Source organism: Lathamus discolor, chromosome 1 (genome assembly GCF_037157495.1).
Source record: "Lathamus discolor isolate bLatDis1 chromosome 1, bLatDis1.hap1, whole genome shotgun sequence".
NCBI lineage: Eukaryota > Metazoa > Chordata > Aves > Psittaciformes > Psittacidae > Lathamus > Lathamus discolor.
In genome coordinates this window covers 50,761,218-50,774,811 of record NC_088884.1, presented here as the reverse complement: position 1 = coordinate 50,774,811, position 13,594 = coordinate 50,761,218, and the positions used below count along the sequence as shown (strand labels likewise).

At 40.9% G+C, this 13,594-nt stretch overlaps 1 protein-coding gene across 8 annotated transcripts in view; it reads left to right on the top strand.

Moving 5' to 3' along the window:
- TMCC3 (transmembrane and coiled-coil domain family 3) overlaps positions 1-12,449 on the top strand; it is a 100,352-nt gene extending 87,903 nt beyond the window's left edge. For all 8 annotated transcript variants that reach the window (XM_065670505.1, XM_065670500.1, XM_065670478.1 and 5 more), the window contains 3 exons: positions 5,898-6,796; positions 8,314-8,449; positions 10,950-12,449. In XM_065670505.1, coding sequence (XP_065526577.1) covers positions 5,913-6,796; positions 8,314-8,449; positions 10,950-11,252 — 1,323 coding nt within the window. In that variant the 5' untranslated portion in view covers positions 5,898-5,912 and the 3' untranslated portion in view covers positions 11,253-12,449. The remainder of the gene's footprint in view (positions 1-5,897; positions 6,797-8,313; positions 8,450-10,949) is intronic.
- The last annotated feature ends 1,145 nt before the right edge of the window (positions 12,450-13,594 follow it).

Sequence of the window (13,594 nt, the reverse complement as noted above, 5' to 3'; positions counted from 1 at the left end):
GAAGGACTTTTCTCCTATGGATTCTAGAAGGAGCAACAAATGTGAAAGAGGCAGTAAAACTTTCCCCACATTTCTGCTTTGGAATATACTGGAAAAGCAACAAAAGCTCCTCTGCATGTTCTTTTACCCATTGGAACCCCTGTGCCTCTAGTGAATGCGTACTTGTTGACAAAAAGAGAATTACTCCTGGTTATTTTTGTTGCTATTGCTAAACCCTAAAAGCTTTAAAGCTGCCTTAATCCTATCTTGCATGTTTCTTATGGGATTCTTTTCCTAAGCTCTAATCGGATACCCCTCTAAAAGTCTTGCAAGATAGACTTAAATTGTCGTTATATGCTTCTGTTTAGCTTGCCCAGCTATGACTGGGGATGGTAATGAGGCTGTCTGGGGAAAGAGAGAAATTAAATGAACGGCCTTTAAGCTGCTTGAACAAGTAGATCACTTTGTGTCTTTATGCTTCTGTTAGTGAGGCAGCCCAGAGATGTGTGCTTTCTGGAGACTGATCCATATTTGCAGTCAGGTGACTGTCTTGCAAATGCTTTTCCTCTCTGCTTCTTTCAGCCACTTCTTGAAAGAGAATGAAAAAAGAAATTGATAAAATAAACAGTAGAGTTCAGTTTGACACCTAAACACAGGTGGCTGAGCTCTAGTTTGTTGGTGGGGAGCCATTGACGCAGCCAGTGGAACACAGGAAGTGATTCATCTGAGCAGCCAAGATGTGGGCTTGAGGGTGGGTTGCATGCTCTCTAACATCTATTCACTACAGATTTATTTTTCCCAAATTGATCCCATGTAGGATTTTTGGGGAAGAAATAACCTTCTTTGTCTGCTTTACATTTTGCAGCCAGAGGCTATAATGGTCAATCTACACAGACTGTTAAGCATGATGTTCTCATCACCATTCAGCAGTTCCGTCCATGTGGAACCCCTTTCCATCAGTCTTATCGGAGGCATTTGGGCACATGGGTCCTTTCATGCTCTGGGCTCATTGGTAGCATGGCCTGCAGATCTCAGCTTTGGGTTGCTTTTGCGGACAGTAAGTGAGACAATGTGTAGATTGTTATGATGCCAATAAAGTCCCAATCCTTGCTTCTGTGATTGGGTTTTCAAAGTGCCATTGTGCTCTGAGTGCTTCTTTATGAATGGCAGATTGCCTTTTACGCAGCTCTCCACTTACTGTTGAAGATAGAAAGTGTACTTGCCTATTCATGTGTAATGAAGGGCACCTAGCAGTGTGCCTGTGTTCGTTGAGACAAGCAGTTATTCTGCTATCCGTTTGGAAGCACTGGATTTTGGGTTGGGATGGGCTGCCTGATGAGCCTGGCCACACAGTCAAGGATCTGCTTGGCTCCTTGGAAAAAGGGGGTTGGGGCAGAAGGAAGTTGCTTGGCCTCTAAGAGGTACCTATCTAGTAGTCTGTGGTGTCTGGCTGTGATGCAGGCAGGAAGCCTGAATTGCTGCACTCCCAAATCACTGTTCTTAAAAGCTGGTCTTCAATCAGTGCAAACATTACAGTTAGTTCTCAAATGGGTCTTAGCAAAGTATATACCACAAAATGCAGTGGTCTCTCCAAGCCCCAGATTTCTTTTTCCAAGCTAACACCAGCTAAGGTTATCCCAGTTATCACATGCAGATTGTTTATTGGTGGGTTTTTTTTTTTAATCCTGGTTTTCCTAGAAGCCAGATCCTGTGCATATCCCATATTTCCTCAGACCCAGGGCTAGTGCTTCGTCTTCCTTGTGTTACCACTTGTCTCAAGACTGCATCCTCTCATCTATTGCTAATTCCCAGCTCCCTATTAATTGTTATTGTCACAGGAGAGGTGTATGATTATTCCACACTTCTTTAAGTGCTTCTTCCTGAAAAAAATATGGCTGGTCCCATTTTGGCCATTGAGGCCACCACTCTGTGTGTGTATATATATCTGTAGCTATATTTCTCTCTCTATATATATCTCTATAGCTATATCTATATCTATCTTTGGCAACCACAGTGAAAATCTTTACAATAAATAAATATATAAATCAATCGAATTCTTTATTATTAACATCTTGGTGCCCTTGTCAGGTGCTGGTCACCCAGGAGTAACAAAGAACAATGGCTTGGGTGGCATCCATCACCTCTCCCCAAATAGCTGGAAGAGCACTCCCATAGTTTGAGGGTGATGTGTGTTCAGTCTCCTGCATGTGGGAGGATTTGAATCCACATCACAGAAGAGTGCGCCTATCCCTGCAGGGTGAGGCAGCATCTCCGGCTCCTACTGACAGTTTTCCGCTCTGTATAAGGAACTGGGTATTCAATACAGCAGAAAGTGCATGCTATGCTTACAGTGCTTCAGGAAGGAGTGCTAGTTGGGAACACAGAGGGCAATTCTCATCTCAAGATGAGACTTGCAGCAAGGAGGATTTGGGGGTGGATTTGAAGTTTGACCCCTGGTGTATTAGTGTTGAGCTGTAAAGCAATTACAAATGGATCTTTGCACAAGTGTTCTACCTCATCAAGGTAGAAGACAGGTGATAGGCCACTTGTCTAGAGATACCAGAGTCCTTCAGTGTCTGCTTGCTTAAAAATACATGCCCAAACATCCAAATAAACAACCCCTCCCATCAAAAAAACCCCACACAACCAAACAAAGCAAACAACACAAACAAAGCAAACAACAAACTGTAAACAAAACCAAACCACAAAACCAAACCAAAGCCCAAACAACAACAAATGCATTACATGAACGAATATAAGGTTTCAGTAGCCTCTCTTGTTTGACCCAACCTTGCAGCACGATGGCAAGAGGACACCTGCCATTTTGGCCAAATACAGTCAGACAGAGGAATGTGTTAGATATTTTTCTGTACCCTTGGTGAGCTCTTCATCCAGTAAGCTAAAAAGCCTACTCCTAGCAGTGTTTTGGGAACTTAGACACAATTCTTCTCTAAACTTCACTGAATTTGCACTGACCCTTTGACTGGTCTTACTCATTTCAGAAGCAGGTTTGCCATATGCTAATTGATTTCCTCAGCTCCAAAAACAATGTGGCTTTCAGCAGATGTATTCCTTCAATGCTATTGTTCTATTTTTCTCTATTGCTGTTGTGACCTTGAAGTTCCAGGAAGGCATGGGATGCATGATGATGATAGAGCTTGCTGAACGCTAGAGACTCTAGTGAGGGAGAAGACATAAGGGAGAACGCATCTGGTTTGGGCTTGTATCCAATTATTAAAATACATTTTTAGACTATTTTGTACTAAGGAAGTAAACACTTAATGCTGTGTAAAGGTTAGAGACAGACTCACCCATTCTTGGAAGTGTGTGCAGCTTGTCCTGAATGACATCAGCGATGGATCTGTCTTGTGTGTATATGGAATTCTTTGATTTATTACAGTGTAATTTTGTGCCAAAGCTTATTCAGAAATGTCTTGGGTTCTTTCAGGAAACTATTGTTAAATACCAAGCTTTTTCTCTTTACTCAGTTTGTCCAGACACAGTAAATCCATTTAAAGAAATATTTGCAATATGGGGTACAGATCTGGTATCTAAGCTTTTCAGCTCTTTGCTTTGAATGCTTTTGTTTGCTCTATGAGCTTGAAAAGATACAAGTCCTATGTCAAACTTATTTTTGCTGATATGAAGTGCATGTTTTAGCTACCACAACAGTATTATGCATGTTATCACTTTAAAATGTGATCTGTAAAGCTCTTTTTTCCCTATTAGTTATATTTCTAAGACTAAAAAAATAAATAAAACAAGGAATAGTTTTGACACTTGTGACTTTTTTCACTCTTTCAATTAAGTATCACCCTGAATATAGAACACCATCCATGTGTATCAGATCTGTGCAAATACTAAAATGAGATATCAATAAAGTAGACTTTCTGTGAAGGACATATGGCTGATGATACAACATCGTATACAATTTGTATGCATTTGTAAAGATTACTTGCACCTCTTTTTAATAATTAGGCCTATGGCTCCATTGATTAACAAACTGGTTAAGTGCAGAGCTGTTAGGCCATAGCACTGGTTAAATCCTTGGAATAGATAGAGGTCACCATTAACCAGTATTTTCCCCAAGGAATTGTCAACTCCAAAATTCTTTAGTTTGCTTTTTTCAAGTGTCCATTTTTCTTAGAGGCTGGTGAATGTGAATTTTTATGTTGCCTGGTTTCCATCCTGAGTAGTGCAGTAGCAAAAACAAGCAAACAAACTACAGAGTACTGTAATCCTCAGTAATATAAGAATATAAGGATAAGAATATAAAGTAGGAGAAGAGATGATCTTGTCTCTGAAATGGTCAAGTACAGATTCAATTTTATGGATGTATTACCCCCTCTGTGGTTGTAAGCCAGCATGATAGACATGGGGTAGGAATAGTTCTTGATCAATCTGTGCAATATGTGTGTCATTAACAGTTGGACACCATGTCTGGTTCATGAGCCTGTATTTTAAGGGCAACATAAGAATGCTGGAGAGCATTTCCAGGAGGGCCGGCCACCGAAACTGTACCAGGATGGGAAAACCAACCTTACAGCAGTGCTTAATGATGTTTTTATGGGTGTTTTTAATCAAGAAAAAGATCACTGGACATTTATGTGCGGACAGGTCTTGCTGAAAGATCTTCAGTATTACAGACAATAATAAACACTGTAGCTGGAAATCAAATTTTTAACATATTACCTCGGGCATTTTGAAGCAGAGAGTAGTGAAACCATTTCTGAAATGCTTTCACTGAAAGCCACTTTGATACAGCTTCTGTCTTGCCTCTGCATGGTCTTGCCTGAGCAATTGTGTTAGTTCCCTCAGGTGTCAAAGCCCTGAGAACCCATTCTGGCTAGAGCATCTGTTAAGCAGTCCCTGTAGACATGATGCTGTGGCAGCTTTAATGCCATGTGCTGTCTTTGTCACAGAGGCTAGCACAAGATGGTAATAGGGATGAAGCTATTTTGGTTGAATCACTCTTGTCTCATGCTTCCTCTGTGGCTTTGATTTTATATGAATAAATACTTTTAATGTTTTGTATCAGACTATCTTGCCTTTCTGTTGAGAAAGACAATCTGTTGTGTTTATGTGGTGACCAAGTTCCCTGCTTGGTTTTGTTACATTTCCTAAGAGCATGGTGAAGGTATACAGATCTAATACTTGAGTGAAAGTATATATGGCATATATATATATATGCTATATACACACACACACACACACACACACACACACACACTTTGCCGTTAAAACAGACTGAGCCACAGCAGACCAAGTTGTTGAGCATCGTTATCAAGCATGCGAAGTCAGCTGTGAGCCAGTTCTTTCACTGTGGTCTTACACTAAAAACCAGCAGCTGGTTCCTGCTGAAGCATGCAATAAATTTCCAAGAACTTTCAGCTGCTTGTGCAAAAACCTTTGAATTGTGTGGGGGATTGGAATGGGAGGAGCATGTATCAAAAAAGGACTTTAATCTGGTAAAATGTACTGAACAGTGTAACACTGCTGTAGAGGGAAAACTGTTCACATCTCTTATTGGTGTTTGATTTCTGAGAGAGATACACAGCAATTATCAGTCAGGATCTGCTTGAAACTCTCAATGATAAACAATATATTTAGGAACCTTTTCTAACCAGGTGTTGTTCTGACTTTATGAATAAAAGTAAATGATTCTGGAAAACTATATACTGGAATGTGTTGCAGTCTTATCTCACTGCTTTCTTACTAGAGACAGGCAGTTCTTAGGCCATTCATTAACCTAGGGAAGTCAAGAAAAACACTGCTTGGTTTCAAAGAAAAGTTCATTCTGTTTTGCTACTATCAGCCACTTTATATTGTGCACTTGTTACAATTACACGTGGAAAAGGAAACTGAAAGTTGGATTTAAAGAAGTAAAATTAAAATTCTTTTTTCTTTTTCTCTCTCAGGTGGAAAGACATGACATGAATACCCTGAGTTTACCGCTTAACATCCGCCGTGGAGGCTCTGACACTAACCTGAACTTTGATGTACCAGATGGGGTCCTGGAGTTTCACAAAGTTAAACTCAGTGCAGATAGCTTGAAACAGAAAATCCTCAAGGTTACAGAACAAATCAAAGTTGAACAAACAGCTCGAGATGGCAATGTGGCTGAGTATTTGAAACTGGTAAATAGTGCAGACAAGCAACAGGCTGGGCGCATCAAGCAAGTCTTTGAGAAAAAGAACCAGAAGTCTGCCCACTCCATTGCCCAGCTGCAGAAGAAATTGGAGCAGTATCACAAAAAGCTTAAGGATATTGAACAAAACGGATCTTCCAAAACTACTAAGGATACTTCCAAAGATAACTTGAAAGATATTCAGCATGGCAAGTCTCGTACCTCTGGGCACGGAACAGAGAGCAGCAAGTCGGGTGTGCCAGGTGTGTCTTTGACACCACCTGTCTTTGTTTTCAGCAAGTCTAGAGAGTTTGCGAACCTGATCCGAAACAAATTTGGTAGTGCAGACAACATTGCTCATCTCAAAAACACCTTGGATGAATTTCGGCCAGAAACAAGTTCCAGAACATACGGGGGCAGTGCCACTATCGTTGCCAAACCAAAATATGTTAGTGATGATGAATGCTCAAGTGGGACCTCTGGCTCAGCAGACAGTAATGGGAATACTTCCTTTGGTCCTGCTGTGGCAAGTACTCTGGACAGCCAAGGAAAGCTTTCCATGATTTTGGAGGAAATAAGGGAAATCAAGGAGACACAGTCCCAATTAGCTGATGATATAGAGAATTTAAAAACGCAGTTTAAAAGAGACTATGGCTTTATTTCTCAGATGTTACAAGAGGAAAGATATAGGTATTTTTATTTTTTTTTTAACTGCTCTCTTGAAATGACTTTTGAATGAGTATAGAAGCTGTTTGGAAAGCGTAAATGTGGCCTGTGCTTGTGTGTGTGATAGTTCAGAAGCAAGAGGAAAAAACAATTCCAATCAATGTCTGGTACCGAAATATTCCACTCCTTCCAATAACTGAAAATACACGTAGAACATTAATATTTCCTATCAAATGATGTGGTATCTCTTTGCCTTTTGTTGAAGGCTTGTCAGAAAATTCTCTCATCTGATATACTGCATTAAATGAATGCCACATATAAGGTGCCAGCTGATTTGGAACCGGTGGAAGGATTCTAATCTACTGGGGCTTGAAAACTGCTAATCAGTCTACAGTATAGCAGAGCTGATAAGTGTAGCCTTCAGTCCTGCTTACCTCTCCAGACAATTCTCAGAAGCATTGCTGTCATGGATGCAATGTCACTTTGTACCGTGATATAACCCAGCTGTGAAATGTGATTTTAAGTGGTGTAGCACAACCCCTTCTTGCATATGTTACTTGGTAGTTAATTCCCTTATCATCCACTGTGGGAAGAGAGATATGTTCTGCAGAGGGCTTGCACTTCCTGTACCTATATCCCATTTGTCATATTGCTTTTTAAAGCAAATGTTGACACCTGAAGTCTTTACTACACTAATGGGCAAACAGTATGAAATGCTATATTTAACATTTGCCTTGTTTACAGTTCTTGAAATAGAAGGGAAAGCTGGGTATCAGGTGATAACATGGAGGAGGAGAGAACAGAGCGAATGGGTATCAGGTGGTAACATGGAGGAGGAGAGAACAGAGCAAATGGTTTACTGGACTTGGGACTGGGCTTCAGGAGAAGGCAGAGCAGCCTTTTCTGACAGGTTGCTGCCATTGATGTCTCAAGCCTCCTGCCACCAGTGCTTCCATAGCTAGACAAATTTGCCTCCATCATTTTTGTGACAAGCACATTGTTTGCCTGTTTGTATGTTAAGTTACAAATTCACACAAAAACCCCGATTCTAGTTTTGATTTAGTTGAACTGGTTTACTGCATACAGATGTGACAGAACAGGCAGTGCACATGAATGGCAGGACCGTGCAGCTGTGAGAGGGGATCCAGGGACCGTATTTTTTTCTTTCACTACTTGTGAGCTGTTAACTGGCTCAAGCTCACTTATGACACATATCTTCTTGTCTGAATGAAGAGTGAGAAGTGGAAAAATGTGAGTTGGATGTCCTTAGGCACTGTTTATCGTTCATGTAATTTGCCAATGGTGTACAAATATTTGCTTTTTAACATCCACTGCCAGCAAGAAACACTCAAAAAAGGCTTTCAGTTTGCTGAATAAATGCCTATGGAGAGTTTCCAAAGTTCTGATTTCTCTGTGCTCTGTAATGCCAGTCAGACGAATCCATAGTACACAGAAATTAGCTTTTAGAATGTGTAATTGTTTTCATGATTAAGCATTACTTGAATAGAAGGCACTAAATTTAGACCTTTTCTCCTAATAAGATACGAAAGATTGGAGGACCAGTTAAATGACCTCACTGATCTACATCAACATGAGACAGCAAACTTGAAACAAGAGCTAGCCAGCATAGAGGAGAAAGTGGCCTATCAGGCATATGAGCGATCACGGGATGTTCAGGTACTTGTTTTTCCTTATAATAAACTTGTAAGATTTTGCACAGATCTTGTACTGTGAAACACTTGCATCTCTCTACATCTTTGTATTTAAGGAATCTGGGGAAACATTTAAGCTCATGTTTTGTCTGTTTTAAGTTGAAAATCTAGCACGTTTAAATTGGTGACAGTCTCCACTTGTTTCAGTGGATTTAGCATTTTATCTGCTGGAATGGATGCTGTAGCCTAGGCAGACTTGTGGACAAAGAATGGCGTGGCTTAATTTCTTGCACCTGAGGAGGAAGGAATTGAATCTCCTTGTATTGTATAAAATGCCACATTTGATAATGTCCTAACACAAGCCTCTTGCTCAGGCTTTCTCCTGTATGTCGTCATATCACTGGCAAGGTTTATTATAAATTGAGTTTAAGGTCAACAGAGAGCTAATTGATAAATAAACTTGTAGAATTGCCAGTTGTAATTTAAGACTTTCTGTGGTCAAAAGAGTCCCTGTAATCAAAGCTGTAGGGTGCGTCCACCTCAGTAAGCAGCTGTAGTCATGCCTGGCTTCATTTAAAAGCCAGTAATAATGTCTATGGTTTGTCCTGACAGCATGTAGTTACAGACTTGAATACTTGTATACAATATAAGCATTTATATAATGCATAATGGTTCTGCGCAACATCTGAGCAGGTGGTGAAAACGTTAGTTTGCCTTACCTTGGGTTTAAATTCACTGACTACTGAGGAATGCTCAAAGACTGTTGTTGTATTGGGCCAGATGGTAAAAGAACGCAAACCAACCCTGTCCTTTACCCCTCTACACTCCCATTTTTAAGTGTAGAGAGCGCAGGCAGTGGGACAATCAAACTGTTTCCTGACTGGTGTGAGAGTTAGGAAACTCTTGGGAACAGAGTGGGAAAGGACGGCACTGAATCTAAGCATATCATAGGTTACTTTGTAGGTTTAAAGAAGAGAGATGTTTCGTGCAGGACTCCTGTGAAGGTATCCTGAGGATGTGAAAACTGAATGAGGCCAGAGTTGTCCAGCAGAAGGGCTGTGAAATGCTTGCTAGCTCATTAGCAGAACCCTGCAGGGGTGTCAGACACTTTTAAAACTGATTGAATTGCTACACCAATGCAGCCTTGTTTCTTTTCTCTCTGTATAGTTGGGCCTGTTTAAACCTGTCTTGTTAGGGGTTTGCAAATAGGCTAAAATAGAGGAAAAGCATTTAAATTGTGGATATTTTAAGTAACAACCTACCTTTGGAGTGCTCTGTCCTGAAGGGATGGATAGATTGTTTGTAAAACATTTGCTCCACCACTCAGTGCAGAACTGCAGGGAGTAGATTTGTGTAGCACGAGATGATTTGGGAGTAACTTACGGTCAGAGTAGAAGAAAGAAGAAGGGAAGTTCTTCAGTGTGTAATGGAGAGCATGCATGAACTGTAAGGGACTTTGTGCCACCCATTAAGAACTATCTTCTGTATTATCACTAATTCTTGGGATGCTGGAGCATGATTTTTCCTTTTTACATGGTGGTAAACGTTTGTCAAGTTCATGGTGCCCAAATCACAAACTCAGCAAAAACTGGCATTTTGGCAAGTACATGGAACAGTCAGTATTTTTTCCCTGTTTCTCTTTGAGGGGGATTAAGTGTGGCTTAGTGTCTTAGGAAGCATTTTACTTGAAGACCATTTTTAGTCCATGCTCAAGCAGAAGAGAGAAGTCTACTTTCTTTAGGGCAAAACTTACGGCTTTTAAGTGGATTATGTCACATGAGAGAGAATACCTTAAAGTATCACTACAGATTTCTTCACTGCCTCAGCTGCCACTCGGGGTGTGGATTAATGAGCCCCATCCTTGGAAGCATTCAAGGCCAGGCTGGATGGGGCTTTGAGCAACCTGGTCTAGTGGAAGGTGTCCCTGCTTATGGCAGGGGGGTTGGAACTGGATGAGCTTCAAGGTCCTTTCCAACCCAAATCATTCTGTGATTCTGTGACTCATTGCAGCACGGTACTATGAATGGCTTTGAGAGGAAAAGTATTGTAGACCAGAGAGGTGGTGTAAATCAAATGCTACATGTTGCAAGGTAGATTAATTAGTAGTACAGCAAGCCTGTACTACCCTAACATCTTCTGTAGCATATAAGAAGAAACTTACTTTGCTGTTTTAATGGCGTGAAAGTTGCCATGGCAACAGCTTTCCCAGTGCTTCATCACATCAGCATATGCAGAAAACATTCATCATGAACATTACACTTCTGATACTTTTTCTCAAGCATGAAAAATATAAAAATATAATACATTTTAGAGAGTGCTGTCAGACTTGCTTATGCCTGAGCAGGCAGCGATACACATGTGCAGACAGAGATGTGCATTCATTTTCTCTAGAAAAGTTGGTGGTTCATTCAGATGTTAGGAGTCTGTAATAAATTACACTTCTAGCTGCTGGGTGGCTGTGCAGCTAAAACAGGAAAGTGGTGTATGGAATTCCAGCTGCCCTAATTCTTGTTCAATGTCTCCAGGAAGCCTTGGAATCGTGCCAGACCCGGGTCTCCAAACTGGAGCTCCATCAGCAAGAACAGCAAGCACAGCAGTCCGAAACCGTTAATGCCAAAGTGCTCCTGGGGAAATGTATCAACGTGATCCTGGCCTTCATGACTGTCATCTTGGTGTGTGTTTCTACCATTGCGAAGTTCATTGCCCCGATGATGAAGAGCCGCTTTCATATCATCTGCACTTTTTTCGCAGTGACGCTGCTGGCAATATTCTGTAAAAACTGGGATCATATCATCTGTGCCATAGAAAGGATGATCATACCGAGATGAAGCCGCTGGCCTGGCTGCATTCCTTTTGTTTTTTTTTTGTTACCGCTCCCCTCGCTGTTTTGTAAGTGCTGTGTGTAAACAAATTATTTTTGTCAGTTTCAATGTGCAGACTGGAGGGAGAAGGCTACAAAGACTCCTGGACTTTGAGGTGTAAATACATAAACACATACTTGTTGGCAGTCTGTTGCCCGTTCAATCCAATTGTGTCTAACTGGCTGTGTCTGTGACCAACTGCTTGCTTACATCAGTCTCCTGCCTTAATCCAGTGGGTTTTCCACTTTGCAAACCCACACCCACAGAAGATGGTGTGATGCTCCACCAAGGGATCCAGGCAGCTGCAAAGTGTCAGGCATGCTTTTTGCTAGGCTGGAGTGCAGAGAGAGTGATCAGTAGGAAGTGCACCACAATGTGTATTATCAGCCCTGTTAGACTAATAAGTTAATTTTCTCTCTGAATCCAACTAGAATGATAAGCCAAATGATAGTGTCAAATGTGTTAATAGTTCTCGATTCTAAATTCATGCATATCTGTATATGGGAGTTTTAGTTTTCAGGACCAGCAAAACTTGATGCTTCTGCTAGTAACCTTTTTGCACAGAGAGTTTATTGTTTGTAAATTAGACCAGTGCTAACTGTGGTCAACAGTCATCGGTTGTTCTGTCCTGGCACTGTTCCTTACCGCATTCAGGAAGGACATAAATGTGGTGTAAGACTTCCAAAGACGCGCTGAATTGAATGATGAGCTCTCCAGGCCACTGTGTTAAGGAGTATAGAAGCAAGTACTGGTGGGTAAGCAGTCATGCAGACCAAAGCACTCACTTGCTTCCAGCCCTGGAACTGCCAAGGGGAAAGAAATACACAGCAAGGTGACACTTGGGTTAGCCTATGTGAGCACTGAATTGCTGGGGTGCTCTGCCTGAATGCAGAACAGGTAGGTGGTGGGACTCTGGGTACGGTGGATTCCTCTCCTATGTGAGATTAAGGATGTGAAAGGATGACGGAACAGCTTTTTAGGAGAGCAGGGAGTTAAACTTCTGTAAATATCCAAACACTGTGCAGACTCTCTTAACAAACATTCCTGAAAATAATGTGTTAGCATAAAGTACCACTAGCGGGACACAGGGTTGGATTTGTTTTCTTACTGGAATTTGTTTTGCTTGATTTAAGAACTGCAAAAAATAAAATAAAATAAAAAATCCATGGCTCTCAGCCCTGATGTAAACCAAGATCTTAAATAAAAACCAGACAAACCAAACAGCAAAATGAAACAAACCACCACAAGCAGAATTCTTCTCCGTTCTCCATTAAATGCAATCTCCAGTTATTTGATGTTCAGTGTTACTTGCTTAGAAAATAACTGTCATGACAGATTTTCTTTCCAGTTGTGCTATTTGTTATGCTGCTTTTATGAGGAGGGGGAGAAGGGGTTACTTGGTGTGTATTTGTTTTTAATTGAGTGCAATAGTTGATGTAGATATTCTGAAGACCTTATTGTGAGGGGAGGAAGTGGGCACGGGGAGGCAGGGGAAGAACTTTGACATTTTACCATGATTGGATTAACAGTGAATACAGTTACTTTTTGTGACTTCAGGGACTGAAGGAAGGACAGAATTAACTGCATAAATAATGATATGACTCAGCATTTAGAAAATTCAATTAAAACACTTATTTTTTATGTGTGCTACATCTTTGAACAGAGAAATTAGGAAGGATTGTGCTGGCTCACAGGCACTGGAAATGGATCAGATCAGGCACACCCATGTTATCCTAACCCAGCCCTGCCTCCTCTTCAGAGGAAGGTGGAGTGGAAAGCAAAAGTCCTGCAAAGAGGGATATGACTTTATAAAGCCCAGACTTACCAAGTGTTTTATCCCTGGCTGTTGTCAGGAAGAATTATTATATAGGTAATTCTTCTTTTTCCTTAACAAAGAGATAAGCCTTTACCCCACTATTCCTGGTAGCCCCTGAAGAAGGAAAGATCAGGGCCACTTGTAGTATCTCTTCACCCATTTCAGTGCTGTATGCATGCGTTGCAATCAGCCTTCACCCTTAAATTCCAAATACCTGCACTTAGCTTCCTTTTACAGCTGGCTAATAAACTGAGGGGATTGCTTCCACTGAAGATAAGCTCATGACCTTATCTTCACAGGAAGGTCACTTCCACAATGTTAAAAAGATTAAAAGGAACAAAAGTAGCAGCTCTTTCCTGGCCTTTACATCACAAGATAGAGTTTCCCTTGCTTTGTTTTTTATGCCCTTTTGATGTGTCCTTGGTCTTTTCCACTGTTTTCAAATAATTTGTTCCTATCTTCATTTTTGAAAAGGCATACAATATCTATTTAT